We start from the raw sequence: 16,759 nt of genomic DNA, 5'->3' as shown, positions 1-16,759 counted from the left end.
TACGTTTCGTTTCTTTTCTTTTCAAATCATCTCCGTTAATGTTTAAGCGGGAATGTTTAATCAACTTTATTTAAAGTCCCCAGAAGTACCTCTTTTCTCTTGACAATTGGTCTTTTCTTTTCGAAATCAATCACATCTATTTTACTATTATGACTAACCAATCAATCTCTGCTCAGTATTTCCCAGAGGAGCCAAAGGAACCTGTTGTTAAATCCACCAAAGGTAGCAACTCCAAGCAAGCCATTGAAAGTTTAGGAAAGGTTTTTGATGCTCGGGGTGCCTATTTTGTTGCCGATTATGCTAAGTCGTTGGGAAATTATATTGCTGATGTTGACGGAAACTTGTATTTGGATGTTTACGCTCAAATCGCTTCGATTCCATTGGGTTACAACAACCCAGCATTGATTGAGGTTGCAAAATCGGACAAAATGATTAGAGCTATAGTTGACAGGCCAGCTTTAGGAAACTTCCCAGGTAATGATTTGGACGAGATTGTCACCGACATTTTAAAGGTAGCCCCTAAAGGTCAAAATAAATTATGGTCTGGTTTGTCTGGTGCCGATGCTAACGAATTGGCTTTCAAGGCTACATTTTTCTGGTATCAAGCTCAAAAGAGAGGTTATAACAGTGATTTCTCCCCAGAAGAAGTTGCTTCAGTCATGCATAACCAAGCTCCTGGTGCGCCAGAGTTGGCTATCCTCTCATTTGAGCGTGCATTCCACGGTAGATTGTTCGCATCAGGATCCACCACATGTTCCAAACCAATTCACAAATTGGATTTACCAGCTTTCAAGTGGCCAAAAGCTCAATTCCCTTCTTACAAGTATCCATTGGAAAACAATGTTGAAGCCAATAAAAAGGAAGATGAAAGGTGCTTGAAAATTGTTGAAGACTTGTTCAAAACTTGGTCTGTTCCAATCGCTGGTGTTTTAGTTGAGCCAATTCAATCTGAAGGTGGTGACAACCATGCATCTGCTGAATTTTTCCAAGGTTTAAGAGACATCACCTTGAAGCACGGTGCATTGTTAATCATGGATGAAGTTCAAACTGGTGTTGGTGCTACCGGTGTTATGTGGGCTCATGAAAGATTCAACTTGCAACCACCTCCAGACCTTGTTACATTTTCAAAGAAGTTCCAATCTGCTGGTTACTTTTACCACGACCCAGAAATCACTCCAAACATGGCTTACAGACAATTCAACACTTGGTGTGGAGATCCAGCTAGAATGACCTTGGCTGGCGCAATTGGTAAGGAAATCGTCAAGCATGATTTGACTGCTAGAGCATCCGAAGTAGGTGATTACTTGTACAAGAAGTTGGAAAAATTGCAAGAGAAATACCCAAAACATATGCGTGACTTGAGAGGCAAAGATAGAGCCACGTTCATTGCCTGGTCCTTGGAAAACTCAGCAGCAAGAAACAAGTTTTTGAGTGACATGAAGGAAGTTGGTGTTAACATTGGAGGATGTGCTGAAGACTCTGTTAGATTGAGACCAACTTTGGTGTTTGAAGAGAAACACGCAGATATCTTGGTGGATGCTATTGATAAGGTCTTGTCCAACTTTTAGATTTGGGAAAACATGGCTTGTGTATTTAACTTAGTTACTATCTAGAGTAATAACATAATGTATTAATGAGTGTACAAGCTGTGTAGTGAGAAGTTGTTGTGGCACATGCACCCCCGAAACAAGTGTGGTGGAGGTGAATACCCGATAGCGCATTTCTGCACCAATTTGTGTCGGTAAACTCCAGATTTGGACTTGACAGAAAATAAAAAAAAAAAAACCTAAGAGAAAAAGTGAAGTAAACAGGAATAACATTTTTGCATTTAACCGACAGGAAGAAAAAAAAAAAAAATCACAGGACCTGACATCGGGAGTTTGCGCCATAAGGAAGTTCAGAGGAAAGATAGACGTAACCGGATCTCGTTACTGTTTGATTCTGTTCCTATCGCACACTTGTATGTATCCATTCATTAATTAGTTTTGAAAGACCAACTTTTTTTCATTGCATCAACACTGGTTCAAAACACAACAATACTATACCAATGGAAGGACTCAAACTTCCCATGGCGACATTCTCGCCATTATACACTGACTTTAAACACTTTATTAAAAATGACTCAAACTCGTCGTTTCTCGCTGGTGGAATAGCAGGAGCTGTTTCGAGAACGGTAGTATCGCCATTTGAGCGTGCTAAAATTTTGTTGCAATTACAGGGTCCTGGAGCGGACCAAGCCTATCAAGGGATGTTCCCCACAATAGCAAGGATGTATCGTGAAGAAGGTTGGCGAGGGCTTTTCCGGGGCAATACACTCAACTGCATAAGAATCTTTCCTTATAGCGCCGTGCAATTTGCAGTGTTTGAGAATTGTAAGGACTTGATTTTGAAGTATAGGCGACATCAGTATCCAAATGACTTGAGTGTGCAAAGAAACAATGAATTGAATGGGTATGAGAGATTGTTTTCCGGTTCCATTGCTGGGATTGTGTCTGTTGCAGTAACTTATCCATTGGACTTGGTGCGAGCTAGAATCACTGTGCAAACTGCATCGTTAAATAAGCTTGATAAAGGTAAACTAGCCGAAGCGCCAACAGTCATGCAAACATTGAAAGAAGTTTACCAAAATGAAGGTGGGTTCCTAGCTTTATATCGTGGTATCATCCCTACTACGTTAGGAGTTGCCCCATACGTTGCCATAAATTTCGCATTGTATGAGAAACTCAGAGAGTATATGAACAATTCACCAAGAGATTTTTCAAACCCAATATGGAAGCTTTCAGCTGGTGCTTTCAGCAGTTTTGTTGGTGGTGTCTTGATTTATCCTTTGGATGTGCTAAGAAAAAGGTATCAGGTTGCAAGCATGGCTGGAGGAGAATTGGGGTTCCAGTATAGGTCAGTGAGCCATGCTCTATACTCTATCTTTAAAAATGAAGGCTTTTTTGGAGCTTACAAGGGGTTGACGGCTAATTTGTACAAAATAGTTCCCTCCATGGCTGTTAGTTGGTTATGCTATGATACAATTCGAGATTGGATAAAACATTGGTAAACTTTGAGATTAGGTTAGATGTATAGACTACAATATAGAAACAATAAAGTAGATAGAGGAATACTCAAAAATAGCCGGACACAGTAAACCTTATGTTGCACTAATTTGGGTGTATACATAAAAAGCTGGTGTTATATATAAATCGTATGGTTTATCCTGCATACAATGCTTTTTTCAACCAACCAAATTTATTTCAAAACAAAGAGAGAGAAAGAGAGAACGCATTGGAAAAGGGAAAAAAAAAAAATACTTGTTCCTCTTAATGAGTGATCCTTTTTGAGTATCAAAAGCCATTCTATATCAAATTTATTCGAGCCCCCATTCATTAACCCCCATTGCAATTATGATTCCATCAAGAGTTTTATTAGCCCAAGCCAAGAATGTCAAGCCAAAATTCCAATACCCAGTAGAGATGACTCCATTGTTTGCTGCTGTTGGAATTGCAATTTGTTCAGCTACTTTTTTCACATACAGACATTTCGCTCATGATAAAGAATTGAGATTATGGAAGAATGCTGAGTTGTCGGAATTGAACAAGGTCTTGGACAAGGCAGCGGATGAAGAGAAGTAGACAAATTTGGTGTCTAGCTGTCATCTTGCTATACATTTATAACGTTCAAAAAAAGAAAACATTTTGTCATGACCGAAATTTATTTTGCAACATCCACAGCTGTAGGATGCTATCCTTTCTTCAATGGATGGCGCTCCGCTGATTATTTGTTATTTATCTAGTCAATTGTTACATTTTATAGGAAAATTAAACCGTTGGTTGTATTTGGAAATATAAAACAATGTTCGATTTACTATATACAAATCTTTTGCCTCAACAGATAAGTCTTTGTCAATTTATTGACGACATTATCCTGCTCTCATGTTCGTTTTCAATGTTGGTGTAATAGTCCAACACTTCTGGAGTTTGATCTAAGTTGTCAATGGCTCTATAAAATCCCTTTGAGTACTCTTCCGGGAACAGCACTTCTCCATCCTTATTTGCAAGATACCTCACTGCACTTTCATGTAGCTTGTAACCCTTTGCACTAAGCTCATTACCAATTCGATGAATCTCCAACGGATCACAAACGATACGATAAAACTTGTACTTTTTATCTGGAATGAATTCATCAGGAAACTCAACCTCTTCGAAATCCTCGGCGCCCAAATCTAAAGCAACTTCAAACACATCATCAAAAGTCTCATTGGCTTCGGTTTTGGGTTCAATGAGTATCTCCCCCTTTTTTTCAAACATGAAATTACAAGGACTTAATGACGCTTGGAAATATGCCATTGCCGACTTGACTCTCATAACTGTACGTGCTTTATTATCAGTAATTGCAGACACAATAACTGCAACACCACCGGGTCCCATAAATTCATAAGTTACTTCAGCCTGATTTGCTGAGCCATCATTTAACTCACCTGCTCCCCTTTTGATTGCATTTGAAACAACTTGTTTTGACACATTGAGTTTTTTAGCCTTTTCCAACAATTGATCCAAGCTCGCATTGGCTTCTTTGCCTCCTATTCGTACACAGCTTTCAATTTTGGTTGCAATTAATGTTGCTTCTTTGGATTTTTTAGCATCATTCTTGGCTTTATCATGTCTGATGTTCGCCCACTTGGAGTGGCCAGCAAACCGAATAGGTGCAAAGCTCGGCTTCGGGAAAGTTGGAAATATGTGTATAGGACGGTGGAAGGGACGCAAGGTTGGTCGTATCATCAGTAGTTGAATTAGGCTTGTTGATTAACGAAAAAGAAAAAAATATTATGTTCAACTTTTATCAACTATTTATCATTCCTCCCAAAAAAAAAATAGATTTCCCGTACCTATGTTCACCAACGATAACTAGAATTCCTCGGTATTCGAATACACAAATCAATTGAAAATGAGTTCAGGAAGCGAGGCAATGTCAAAGCGTAAATTGATCGCTACAATTGCCGACGAAGATACAGTAACAGGATTACTACTCGCTGGAATTGGTCAAGTGTCCAACGAGCCTGGTAAAGAAACCAATTTTCTTACAGTTATACCTGGAAAAACCTCAGTGGAAGACATCGATGAAGCATTTGAAAATTTCACAAAGGAACGTGATGATATTGCCATTTTATTGATAAATCAACATTTGGCCGATTTAATAAGATATAAAGTTGATAGTTATACAAATGCTTTCCCAGCAATTTTGGAAATACCTTCTAAAGACCATCCATATGATCCAGAAAAGGACTCTATATTGAAGAGAGTTAGAAGGTTGTTCGGGGAATAGAAAAAAAAAGTGGCGTTATCATTAGATTGCTGACGATTGCGACATAGATTTAGTTTTTATTATAATAATAGCACATTTGGGGCTCTACACAGATCTAGGGGTAGGCAACCCATCGTTTCCTCTATACCCTACTTTTTCTTATTCTTTTTCTTTTTCTTCTTTCCTCCGTTACCGGTTGGAGCCGGTGAATTCTCCTTCGAAGATGAATCGTCGTTAGCTTCTTCGTTCGCATCATCAACCTGCTCCTCATCCTTCTTTTCATCTCTTTCATTTTCTCTTTCTTCGTCAGCTTCCTTCTTCGCGTGTTCTCTCTCATTTTTCAATTCCTGTTTTTCTTCCTTTTGTTCAAACTTTTCCTCTTTGATAGCATTCTCAGCCTCACCTTCCTTCTTTTCTTCCTCATTTTCTTTCTTTTCTTCATCCTTCTTCAACTTTTCAGCTTCAGTAGTTTCATCGTTTGTGCGAGGTTCTGCTGGTTGCTCAGACGAGCCGGAATTGTCAACTTCAACAGGATGATCAGACACTTTTGTCTCGACTTCAACCATGTTGTCGTCATTTACTGATAATGCATCAAAAGCATCATCAATGCCCTCTTTCAAAGCCTCGGATGAAGCTGTATCGGTCACTTGTATGTCATTGGGATCAGAACCACCTTTGCTGGAGTTGCCCCCTTCGTTGGCATGTTCAAGAGTTTCATTTATTTCTTGCGCAGAGTTGGGAACAGCAGTTGAAATCTCCGTATCCTCCACTTCAAGCTTTGTTGAATTGGTCTCTTGTTTTTCAAGTGGTTCAGTGTCTTCTTCAGTTGTGGACGCCTGTCCAGCAACCCTTACAGTATCCAGACTTTCCTCCTTTTCCTCTTTATCTGGTAGTGGTGGCAAGTCTGAGTTGCTAGCCTCGGTGGGTTGAAGATTGTCATGCAAAGTCGCCTCTGGGGAAACAGTAGCAGGAGCTGTGGATGTTGAATCATCTGTTGCACCCGACTGTGTCTTGTGGGCTTCACTTGATACATTGTTCTTCGACCCATGGTGGATATCTCCCCAATAGTTCTTGGCAAACAAGTCAGGCAAAACACAATCTTTGATGTAAAAATCACGAACACCAACAATTCTTCTCTCACGTTCACAAGCTTTGATCCATTCTGGTCTAATTATCGGAATATTCATTTCATTCGCTTTCACATATTCTGAGTTTTGCTTATTCTCTCTGGTACACAAGAAATGAGTTGTGTCAACTTTAACTTGATGTTGTGCTGGATGTTTAGCACCAATCTTTACCAAAGTATCCTCAATATCCTCTTCAGTAAATGGATCATTAGGACTAAAATCACCGAGACATACGGTTATACCAGACAAATCAGTCATTTTGTGAGTATTGACTTCAACTTCATTACTCCAAAAGATACCAGCAGTGGTGTCTAATCTCAATTGAAATTTGAAACTCTTGTCAACGGGTAAACCCGAAAGCTTCGACGTCTTATTATTCATTGGTTGTGGAATTGAACCTAATTTCTTACCGTCCTTGAACAATATTAAATTTTTCAAGTTGGAAGTTCCTAAATCCAATGCATCCCATTCCAAAACACATGAAGTTTGGGTTGTGTTTTTAATTTGTAAAACTGGAGCTTTTGGTGGATGGGTAGCAAAACTTTGATAGATTTCATCTTGAATATTATGAAATTTTGCATCTTCTTCTTTTTCACTATCATGGTCTTGTTCACATTTCAACTTGACAATTGATCCGGCCCTAACTCCATTTGGTAACAAGATTGTTGGGAACTCAATCAAATGGTGATCTTTTGTAAGTAAAAGTGCCAAAGAAGCATCCAATTTACCCACTGTAAGTGACACCTCTACCATATTAGTTGCTCTTGCAAAGTTTTTTACCTGCTACAATCAAGTGACGTCAATACAAGTGGATGTTCCAGCTCCACGATTTTTTTTTTTTGTCAACGAGACATAACTGGTCGGTAGCACTCTTACACAGCCATGAGAGTTATCAAGTATACTAAATAATGTTACAAGTTAAAAAGAAAAGAACATATAAACCAAAAAATCTATGTCCTTATCCCCATGGCTCTTAAATCCTCATTGATCTCGTCCTCGCTTGCTTTCCTCAAAAGCAATTCCTGAGTCGCTACCTCGTCTTGACTGATTGATGACGTAACTGCAGAGGGGAACCCATGAAATGTAACTAAGCCGTTCAAAATTCCCAATTGTTCATTCAAATTATTTCGCTGTTGTACCAATTCGATAATAGCATTTTGTTTGATGGCTTTTTTCATCTTTGGTGCAGCTGTTCCCATCATATCGGCAACATTGCTAGAATTAGATACTGTCACTTCACCTTGCGCCAGAATCGACAGCGGTATTGCTGAATAGTTAAAATCTGGTACTATTTGGTCTAATTGATTTCTCTCCTTATTGATCTTGTACCACATTGACGTCGTTTCTGTAATCATTGCATTCTTGGTGTCCATTATATTTCTAAGATAATTTTGGTGAATTGATGTACGAGTTGCCATGGTTTCTTTATCGACACATTTTAATCTATATGCCAAGCTGGCATTGGCTAAGTTTAAACTATCCTGGTAGAACCCATTAATCTTTTGATAAATCTTGGACAACTCAGGATGGGATCCATCTAAACAAAGTTGTAGCTCCTTCTCTAATAAGGCTAGTTTGTCGTCATATAGCTTGTCACGCACTTCTGCAAAACACTTCTCAATAGCTATTAGTCCCTTCACAGCTAGCTCTCGTTGTTCGTTGATGTCAGTGTCATTTTCTTCCGCAACAGTTTCTTCGACGCTTTTCTCAACAAGTTCTTGGACTATCTCCTCTTCAGTTTCAGCAGCCCGCTCAATTTTTCCTTTTTGTTGCGATTTGGAGTCCCATTTTACACCTTCTTCATTCTCGACTTCCTCATCCTCCTCATCCCCTTCGTCTTCTGCCTCAGCTTCATTATCTTCATCATCGGGACTTATCTTTGTGGAACCATGTTCAATTTCATCATTATCCACTTCAGGCTCCTTTTCATGACCGCCATCAATTGCACCGTTTCGATTGTTAGCTGTATCATCAGTTTTCTCTTCACTAGTGGCGTCATCTTTACTGAGCCCATGTTCAGTCACTGGTTCCGTCTTGAGTTTCTTGTCCCCATGCGATTCAGATTCTTCAGGTTCAGCCGTAGCTGTTCGCTTACGCGTAATCACATCGCTATTACCTTCTATGACTTCAGCATTAGGAAAGCTTTCACTATACAAAGTTTTAGATGGATGGTGGTCAAGGAATTCATCATCTGAATCGCCATCAATCTCCTCTAATCTGGCCAATTCTGTCAACTCTGATAATGTTTGCAAGTCAGTTGATTTCAGTAGGTTCTCTCCATCTCTCTCATCTAAAAAGTCCATTTTGTCAGTTTCGGCCTCTGATTCATCATCTCCTAAGTCGCTTAATTCAGAGCTTTCATAACTATCTTTCCTTTGACGTGTAATTACATCCAGTTGCGAGTCTCCGTTACCAACCAATGTATGTTTATCTTTTGATTCTTTCATAAACCCCTGTTTGATCTTGCTGATATCATTTTCTCGATGTGAATCGTGCTCATCAGCACTAGGAGTTTCTGTAGACTTTTTCACTCCATTCTTGTTACTCAAGAATGCAGAGTTTAAGTCCAAATCTGACTCTGGTAGGCTCAAATCGAATGGAAGTGGAGAAGTTGCCACTTCGGAAAGTGGTGATTCTTTGCTTATCGTCAAGCGAGTATTTTCATCGATCAAGGCGTCGTGCTGGTCCTCTTGCTCTGGTATGGTGTTTGTTACTGTCGCTAATTTGTCAGTTGACGCCAGCCCTGGTGTCTCCTGTACACCCTTTTTGTTGTCAGAGACCGATTGCTGTACTTCCACTTGCTCCATTTTTGTATTGAACAAGTGAACGGTTAATGTAGTCTAAATTTGTCAATGAGATTTTCGAGAAAGAGTTCGTGAATTCTCCTGCTTTCGAAATGTAAGGTGGTTTTCAAACGTCTTTGTCACTTGCTCGTCAGTTGAATCTTGAAAGTAACCCTGCGGGCTTAGTGTGTGGGCTTGAGCTTTGAAATAAGTTGTGTAGAACTAGTCCTAAAAAAGGAAAGATTGATGTGTAGTAGTTGTTGTTGGTGTTGTTACTATACTTTGACTAAGTAGGTAATTTTTAAATCCGTAACTACTAGACACCGTGTGATTGATATGGAAAGTTGTATGTTTCGAGTATACTCTTTTTATAAAAATTTTGTAGAATCTTTGACTTTAGTTTGGACTAAATGTTGTATGGTTCTTGTTTTTTTTTTTTGTAAGAGGGAAAAGGAAAAATGAGGCTCTCTTTACTTATATGCAGGATTAGATTGATATATATCTCAAAGCAACTAATAAATCGTCCACTGCTTTGATGTATATCTGGTGACCAAAGCTTCGCCATATAAGACTACTCCAAATACTTCGATACTTAACTCCGACTTAAGACAAGTAAAGTCTTTTTCGTTTTGGAAAAGGTTGATCGCAATATTTTTTTTTCCGTATTTGCACTATGACAAGCCGCACCATCGTACCAAGATTGAAAACAAAAATTACCCTTTTGAGATGTATCCATCTATTTCATTTTTTGATAATATCGGTTTTTATTTTTTTTTTCTTCCTATTCAATACATCTCATCTCATTAAAGGTCCCTCTTTGAATATTTGCAACCAACAGCTTCAAAATAAATTTGCCATGACTGGGTTTTCTTCGCTATTTGGTAAATCAACTGAAAAATATGACCAGTCTGTGAGCGAATTGTTCAAAAACTCTGCAGATGGGCCAATTTCAAAAAACCAACTAATAGATAAAAAGAGAACAGTCATTGAAATTCCCAAATCAAAGAAGCGTAAACAAGCAGAACAAGAAGGGGATGCAAGTGAAGAAGATGCTGAATCCCGAGTAAGTGAGGAAAGTGAGGGAAGTGAGGGAAGTGGGGAGGAAGAGAGCAATGAGGACGAAGAAATTGAAGAAGAAAAAGTTATCAAAAAGGCTAAGAAGAAGGATGAGAATGACAATTTAGAAGCCAAGTATTTTGAAAAAGTGATGCGGGCTGACGAAAAAGATGAAGAAGAAGGAGATGTTGATGATGACTCTAAAATAGAACAATTAGCAAATAAAGATAGCTCATCTGTCGAGAAAGAAACTAAAAAGACAAAATCAGCGCAAACAATAGATTTCAAAGAAGCGGAATTGGAAAAAGCAGAAAGAACAGCCTTTGTGGGAAATGTCCCTAGTGATGTTATAACGTCAAAGACTGTTGCCAAAAACTTCAAAAAGCTTTTCAAACAATTTGGCAAAATTGACTCCATTAGATTTAGATCAATATCCTTTGATGAAAACTTACCAAGAAAAGTTTCATTTGCTAAAAAAAGTTTACACAATTCAAGAGATTCTGTTAATGCTTATGTCGTATTTGTTGAAAAACTGTCATCATTGGCAGCAAAGAAGTTGAATGCCATAGTATTTGAGAACCATCATCTTCGAGTTGATCATGTGGCCCATCCGGCTCCTAAAGACAATAAAAGAACTATATTTGTTGGTAATTTGGATTTTGAAGAAAAAGAAGAAAGTTTGTGGAATTATTTCAATAATAAATTAGACAATGATGTTGAATCGGTGAGGATCATACGTGATTCGAAAACCAACATGGGTAAAGGTTTTGCATTGGTTCAATTCAATGACACATTGACTGTCAACAGGGCATTAATGTTGAATGATAAGCCAATGGATGTTACTTCAGGTAACAAAAAGGCACGTAAATTGAGGATATCAAGAGCCAAAGCAAACGTTAAACCATCATTAATGTCACCCAATCATATTGAAAATGCGAAGAAAGCTTATGCTTCAAATAAATCACGTGAGCAGCAGCAAGGTTTAACCGATACTCAAAGAACGAAATTGGGTAGAGCGCAAACCATATTAGGTAAAGCTGATAGGTCAAGGGTTGGAAAACCAAAGAAAGTGATTATTGAAGGTGAAAGAGCGACGAAAGGGCAAAAAATTGCTGGTATTAAAGGGTTAAAGAGCGGGAAGGTGAAGAAGCCAAGAATTAGAGATAGATCAACCAAGTTTAAGAACGAGAGAGAAGCGATGAAAAAGGAAGTGAAGAGGTGAAGAGGTGAACATAATAGTATGAAGATATTGTGTACTGATAAATTTTGTAGAAGTAGTGAGAATGCATAGTGTTTTATTCTTTTTGTTGTACTCGAATTTTGCAACAAAACTAAATGAATTGCTCACTGGTAAAAAAAGACACACTAGATTGTGAAGATACTCAATGTGAAGTTTATAGTACATAATGACAAGATCGTTGTACACGTTGCTACATGTACATCAACTGGAAGCTTTAGTTTGAGGTTGAAAGTGTACGTCGCTGTTCTCGGGCTAGTATAAAAGATGTTTCAGTTATGCCTATAGATACTGTCTACCCATTTTGACTAGGCTGTGTAAACCCAAAACATTTGAGTCGAAAACATGATGGTAGATTTATGGTTACATTATTCTCTTTCCATTCGTGCCATCCATTCGTGTGGCATATTGCAACAGGGCCAATGGTAGTGCGGGAGGAGTCAAGGAAAAAATGCAGTAAAGCATTACCGCATTGGGATATAATTCCGCGTACAAAATAACAGAGTCAATTTCTTCTGTCAACAACCCCCTTGGTACCCCTTATTGAACAACTGGCCTGAAAGCAAAGGCAGAGGCGAACATTAGCTTGGGTGGATGCGAGCGTAAAACTTAGTGGTGGTGTGTCATTTGCCATCTTATAGTCCATAGTATCGATTAGCTGGTGATTAGTAGAAACAGTGTGTATGGGGTGTGTGCTTTGTATGTTGATTGTGTGGCATTAAAAATATTGACTTTGTGTATGATGTTGTGTGTGTTCTTTTGTTGCGTGTTTTTAGTGTTGATAACCACTACAATGATAATAGAGTGTTCATTCCACTATAAATAGACTACAATATATCACTCCTGAAGTAAAATCAACCACATCTTATCCAATACATCTTCTTCATCACTACCCCCACAAGATACACTTCCCCACTTTTTTTCTAATCTTCTACTGAATTTAAATGTCTTACTTGAAGATTCTGTTGCTTGGAGATAAATCACAAAATATGACATCAACAACTGCTGATAATAATAGTAATACCTCAAGTGACCCCAAAATCACCACTGAACCATTTGACGAAGAAGTAGATAAATTTGCTGCTGTCTTCAAAGGTCTTGAACAAATTGATTTGGAAACTGATAAAGGTGAACTTAACCCCATTTCCAAAACCACTTTGGAATCATGGGAAAGCGATTTCCAAGCTCTGGCCAAAAACATCTTAACTCAAAATGCATTGGCAAACACTACCGTTGATAAGGTTATTGCCAATTCTGACTCAAAAACGAGGTTGAAAGAGAGATACTTGTTTAATGTCACTGTTGATACCATTGGTTCGCCTTCTTTTGCTAATAATCAAAAATCATCAGGTAGATGTTGGATTTTTGCATCTTCAAATGTGTTTAGAACTCATGTTATCAAAAATTATAACTTGAAAGATGACGAGTTTCAACTTTCACAGAGTTACTTATATTTTTATGACAAGTTGGAAAAAGCCAATTTTTTTTTGGAAAATATCGAAGACACTGTTGATGAAGAATTAGATTCAAGATTGATTCAGTTCTTGTTGCACGATCCAGTTGGAGATGGTGGTCAATGGGATATGATTGTTAATTTGGTTAACAAATATGGTTTGGTTCCTAATGAAGTGTTTCCCGATAACAGTCAATCCACCAGCTCTTCAAAGTTGAACTACATTGTTACTGAAAAGCTCAGAGAATTTGCTTTGAAAATTAGAGAATTGAAAGCATCAAAGGCTTCTGACAATGTGCTTCGTCAATTCAAGTTGAGAGCAATGAAGACTATTTACAAGACCTTGTCCTTAACGATTGGGTCCCCACCTAAACCCACTGATGAATTTGTATGGGAATTTTTGGACAAGGATGGCAAATACAAGCATTTCAAAACAAATGCATTGGACTTCTACAAGAGCCACGTTAAGTATGATGCTGCAGAGCATTTCTCCTTGATTCATGATCCAAGGAATGATTATGATAAATTGTACACTGTTGACAGATTGAACAATATTTACGGTGGCAAACCAATTGAGTATGTCAATACTGAAATTGACGAAATCAAAAATGTGGCCATCAAGATGTTGAAGGATAATGAACCAATCTTTTTCGGTTGTGATGTTGGAAAGTTTGGTGATAGAACAACTGGTGTTTTGGATAATACAGGTTATGATTACACAACAGCATTTGATTTTGATTTGGAGTTAACCAAGGCTAATAGATTGAAAACAGGTAGTTCTTTGATGACCCACGCTATGGTCATTACTGCAGTTCATATTGACCCATCTACTGACAAACCAGTCAGGTGGAAGATTGAAAATTCTTGGGGAGACGAAACTGGTAAAAAAGGCTGGTACATGATGACAGACGAATGGTTTAGTGAATTTGTTTATCAAATTGTCACTACCAAGAAGTATGTTAGTAAAAAGACATATGATATTTGGAAAGGCAAGGAATTCAACACTTTGCCATACTATGATCCAATGGGATCTTTAGCTTAGAGTATTATTAGTTTTAATTAGATGATGTACGTGTTTATTCTCAATGTAAGAAAAGCTTCCATCAACAAATGGATCTTTTTTTTTTTAATATTTTCTTCACAACTTGTCCACTCGATTCTGTACACCGGGTTGCTCACTAACATGAGCCATAGCAACAACTTTCTGTTAAACGTGGATACTCTAACCATAGCTATACATGAAATCAAGAATCAATTCCACGACTCTGCCTCACCAAATGATTTGCACGATATAATTGACAAAATAGATAATGCAATATCCACCATTGATTCCAAACTTGAAAGCTTTGTCACAATAAACAAGAAGAAACTACAACAGGATGTTAGCAATATCGATCTATTAAGAGTGAGCAAACTCTCCTCAACAATCAAGAATGCGTCGAATTTAACTCAAGTACTAGCCAATGCCGATGAATTGGGCCACAACTTAACCTACAAAATCAAATCGTTAGACCAAGAGATAAGCAACGTTGATGACACACTACACTATGTCGAAAGCGTTCAGCTGTTGAAAAGCAACATCAACCAAATCAATTATGCCATAGAGGGACAAAATTGGGAATTGGCTGCTCAATGTATTCACTCAATCAAAACAAAGATACCACAAGATTTAATTCGTGGCCAATACGCATCAGCTGTTATTCCGTCAACAAATGTCCCCGACCTACCCGAGGTTTGTATTGACAATTGGGTCAAACAACTTACCGTTGTGTTCCAAAAACAATTCAATGAAGCAGCATCGAAAAGGGATGTTGAACACTTAACTAAATATTTTCAACTATTCCCCTTGATTGGTCAAGAGGAAGTCGGATTAAACTGCTATGCGAAATTCATATGTGAAATTATTAGTGAGTCGTCGAAAAACTTGACACAGACGATAAACAGCATCACTGCAACTGATTTGAAACCAGGTATCTTTGACACTGTGGCGATGCAATTATTTGAAAATGTGTCAATGATGCTCTCTCAACATGGCCCTTTGATCAAACGATACTATGCGTCTACATACTCAGATGCAATGACGTACGTAGTCAACAAATTGCAACGTGAAGTTGATTTACAGATTGGAGTTATTACCGACACGTTTTATGATGCACGACGATTGGACAAGTTGTTTCAGGATATTAAACTATACAAATTCCCTGTGTTGTCCAGAAGGCTCACTGACTTGCATGAACATACAGTAGAGCAAGGTCGTGTGAGTGAGGACTACGAAGGTTTGGATGATCTTGTGCCCATTCGGTATGTTGGCGATTTGATCTTGGAGTTATCCTTGATATTGCACAGCTGGGCTTTATATTGCAAGTTTGTGACCATCAAGTATTTCCATCAATCAGACTCATCCGAGTTGACCATGCCTATGATCATTACCAAATCTAATTTCTCCAGGAAAATCAATGAAAAGCTTTTGCCTGCATTTGAGGCAATGTATCAATTTTATTTTCGTCGATCATTGGAAAAATCAATTACGATTGAGGAGTTACCCAGTTTGGAGTCGTACTTGAGACCAGCACTTGAATCGAAATCACCTGACCACCCACCTTGTTCATCTGTGATTGAGGATTTAACTTTGATATTGAATAATACTTTGAGAAATGTAATTCAATCTGGTTTCCCAACATCCGTTAAAGCTTTTGTTACGGAGAGTTTTCGAGTTATACAACAGGATTTGATAAATGGGTACTTTATAAGGAATCTCAATGACAATCAGCCAAAGTATAATCAGTCTTTATCATTGTTGAGTGAGGATGGAGGTTTAGCTAGTCCACGAGCCAAGTCGAGAAGTGGCACTCCCGAGCCACACGGTGGCCCAGTAACTACTACTGCCGCTTCCACTACGTCCAATAGTAGTGGCTTCTTCAAAGGGGCGTCGAGCGCATTTGGCAGTGTTGTAAGTGGCTCAGGGGCAATTGTTGGCAGTTTACAAACCACTTCTTCAAACAGTCCCAAGCTCATGAACTTTCTCCTATATTTAAATTCGGTAGGTATTGCTCAAGAATACTTTACAAAGGTTATAAATAATGTCAAATCACCAGCACCATCTAATACAGGGCTCATCGAAACTAATTTCCCCTTTGGTAAGGATGCCGAAAAGATTAGAGCCATCTTGGATCAAGATTTTTTAAATCCATTCAACTCCATCACCAACAAGATTTTGAATGAAAGTTTGATTAATTTGTACAACCAGTCAATTAGACAACGGTTAATCACCATGGTCAGTGATCTCGTGCCTGAAAGTTCCGAGTCCAATTACATCTTATACTCCACTAATCAGGTTAACGACCCATCACTACTCATCAAATTTAAATCCAATTGGTCTTCACTAACGCGCCCATACTTGCAAACGTTGCATCAATCTGTATGGCACAAGCTATTACGATTAATAGTTGTCAATTTGGTCAATTTGATTGAAAGGAAATTACATTTAGCATTAAAAAAGTCCAAAATAAATGAATTGGGATCAGTCAAGTTGGAAAAAGATATGAGTTTTGTTATCAATGAAGTCTGTCAAGATAATTATCAATTGAGAGAAAAATTTGTCAAATTGACTCAATTGGTGTTGCTTGTTGGCATGGACGATGATGAATACGAAGAAAGTAAGCAACCAATGCTCGAACAAGTGAATCGCGAGGATGCTTATGAGGAAGAAGAGGAGAACGACGACGACGACGATTTTACTGGTATTAACTGGATTTTGACTCCTCAAGAAAGAGAGCAAATACGTAGTTATAGAGTATAGGCTTTTTGCAAAAAC

General features: G+C 38.2%; 10 protein-coding genes across 10 annotated transcripts; 7 read left to right on the top strand and 3 right to left on the bottom strand. All coding sequences in view use genetic code 12, as the record gives it.

Moving 5' to 3' along the window:
* Window positions 1–149: 149 nt before the first annotated feature.
* UGA1 (4-aminobutyrate transaminase) lies at window positions 150–1,568 on the top strand (the record flags this gene model as incomplete). Its single annotated transcript, XM_036810051.1, has 1 exon — window positions 150–1,568. The coding sequence occupies one exon, from the start codon at window positions 150–152 to the stop codon at window positions 1,566–1,568; it is 1,419 nt and encodes a 472-aa protein (XP_036666627.1).
* A 479-nt stretch (window positions 1,569–2,047) lies between these two features.
* On the top strand, window positions 2,048–3,049 carry CPAR2_211030 (uncharacterized protein; the record flags this gene model as incomplete). The annotated part of the gene is made up of 1 exon (XM_036810050.1): window positions 2,048–3,049. One exon carries the CDS (start codon window positions 2,048–2,050, stop codon window positions 3,047–3,049), a length of 1,002 nt encoding a protein of 333 aa, XP_036666626.1.
* A 343-nt stretch (window positions 3,050–3,392) lies between these two features.
* CPAR2_211020 (uncharacterized protein) lies at window positions 3,393–3,620 on the top strand (the record flags this gene model as incomplete). The annotated part of the gene is made up of 1 exon (XM_036810049.1): window positions 3,393–3,620. The coding sequence occupies one exon, from the start codon at window positions 3,393–3,395 to the stop codon at window positions 3,618–3,620; it is 228 nt and encodes a 75-aa protein (XP_036666625.1).
* Window positions 3,621–3,890: 270 nt separating this feature from the next.
* CPAR2_211010 (uncharacterized protein) lies at window positions 3,891–4,766 on the bottom strand (the record flags this gene model as incomplete). Its single annotated transcript, XM_036810048.1, has 1 exon — window positions 3,891–4,766. The coding sequence occupies one exon, from the start codon at window positions 4,764–4,766 to the stop codon at window positions 3,891–3,893; it is 876 nt and encodes a 291-aa protein (XP_036666624.1).
* A 166-nt stretch (window positions 4,767–4,932) lies between these two features.
* On the top strand, window positions 4,933–5,310 carry VMA7 (H(+)-transporting V1 sector ATPase subunit F; the record flags this gene model as incomplete). Its single annotated transcript, XM_036810047.1, has 1 exon — window positions 4,933–5,310. One exon carries the CDS (start codon window positions 4,933–4,935, stop codon window positions 5,308–5,310), a length of 378 nt encoding a protein of 125 aa, XP_036666623.1.
* A 128-nt stretch (window positions 5,311–5,438) lies between these two features.
* CHS5 (Chs5p) lies at window positions 5,439–7,169 on the bottom strand (the record flags this gene model as incomplete). The annotated part of the gene is made up of 1 exon (XM_036810046.1): window positions 5,439–7,169. The coding sequence occupies one exon, from the start codon at window positions 7,167–7,169 to the stop codon at window positions 5,439–5,441; it is 1,731 nt and encodes a 576-aa protein (XP_036666622.1).
* A 197-nt stretch (window positions 7,170–7,366) lies between these two features.
* On the bottom strand, window positions 7,367–9,223 carry CPAR2_210980 (Rpd3L histone deacetylase complex subunit; the record flags this gene model as incomplete). Its single annotated transcript, XM_036810044.1, has 1 exon — window positions 7,367–9,223. The coding sequence occupies one exon, from the start codon at window positions 9,221–9,223 to the stop codon at window positions 7,367–7,369; it is 1,857 nt and encodes a 618-aa protein (XP_036666621.1).
* An 832-nt stretch (window positions 9,224–10,055) lies between these two features.
* Window positions 10,056–11,477, top strand: CPAR2_210970 (uncharacterized protein; the record flags this gene model as incomplete). The annotated part of the gene is made up of 1 exon (XM_036810043.1): window positions 10,056–11,477. One exon carries the CDS (start codon window positions 10,056–10,058, stop codon window positions 11,475–11,477), a length of 1,422 nt encoding a protein of 473 aa, XP_036666620.1.
* A 1,004-nt stretch (window positions 11,478–12,481) lies between these two features.
* On the top strand, window positions 12,482–13,987 carry LAP3 (bleomycin hydrolase; the record flags this gene model as incomplete). The annotated part of the gene is made up of 1 exon (XM_036810042.1): window positions 12,482–13,987. One exon carries the CDS (start codon window positions 12,482–12,484, stop codon window positions 13,985–13,987), a length of 1,506 nt encoding a protein of 501 aa, XP_036666619.1.
* A 141-nt stretch (window positions 13,988–14,128) lies between these two features.
* On the top strand, window positions 14,129–16,744 carry COG4 (Golgi transport complex subunit; the record flags this gene model as incomplete). Its single annotated transcript, XM_036810041.1, has 1 exon — window positions 14,129–16,744. One exon carries the CDS (start codon window positions 14,129–14,131, stop codon window positions 16,742–16,744), a length of 2,616 nt encoding a protein of 871 aa, XP_036666618.1.
* Between the last annotated feature and the right edge of the window lie 15 nt (window positions 16,745–16,759).

Source organism: Candida parapsilosis, contig 005809 (assembly GCF_000182765.1).
Source record: "Candida parapsilosis strain CDC317 annotated contig 005809".
Lineage (NCBI taxonomy): Eukaryota > Fungi > Ascomycota > Pichiomycetes > Serinales > Debaryomycetaceae > Lodderomyces > Lodderomyces parapsilosis.
The sequence above is the reverse complement of the archived record's forward strand: the minus strand, read 5'-3'. Positions and strand labels throughout refer to the sequence as shown.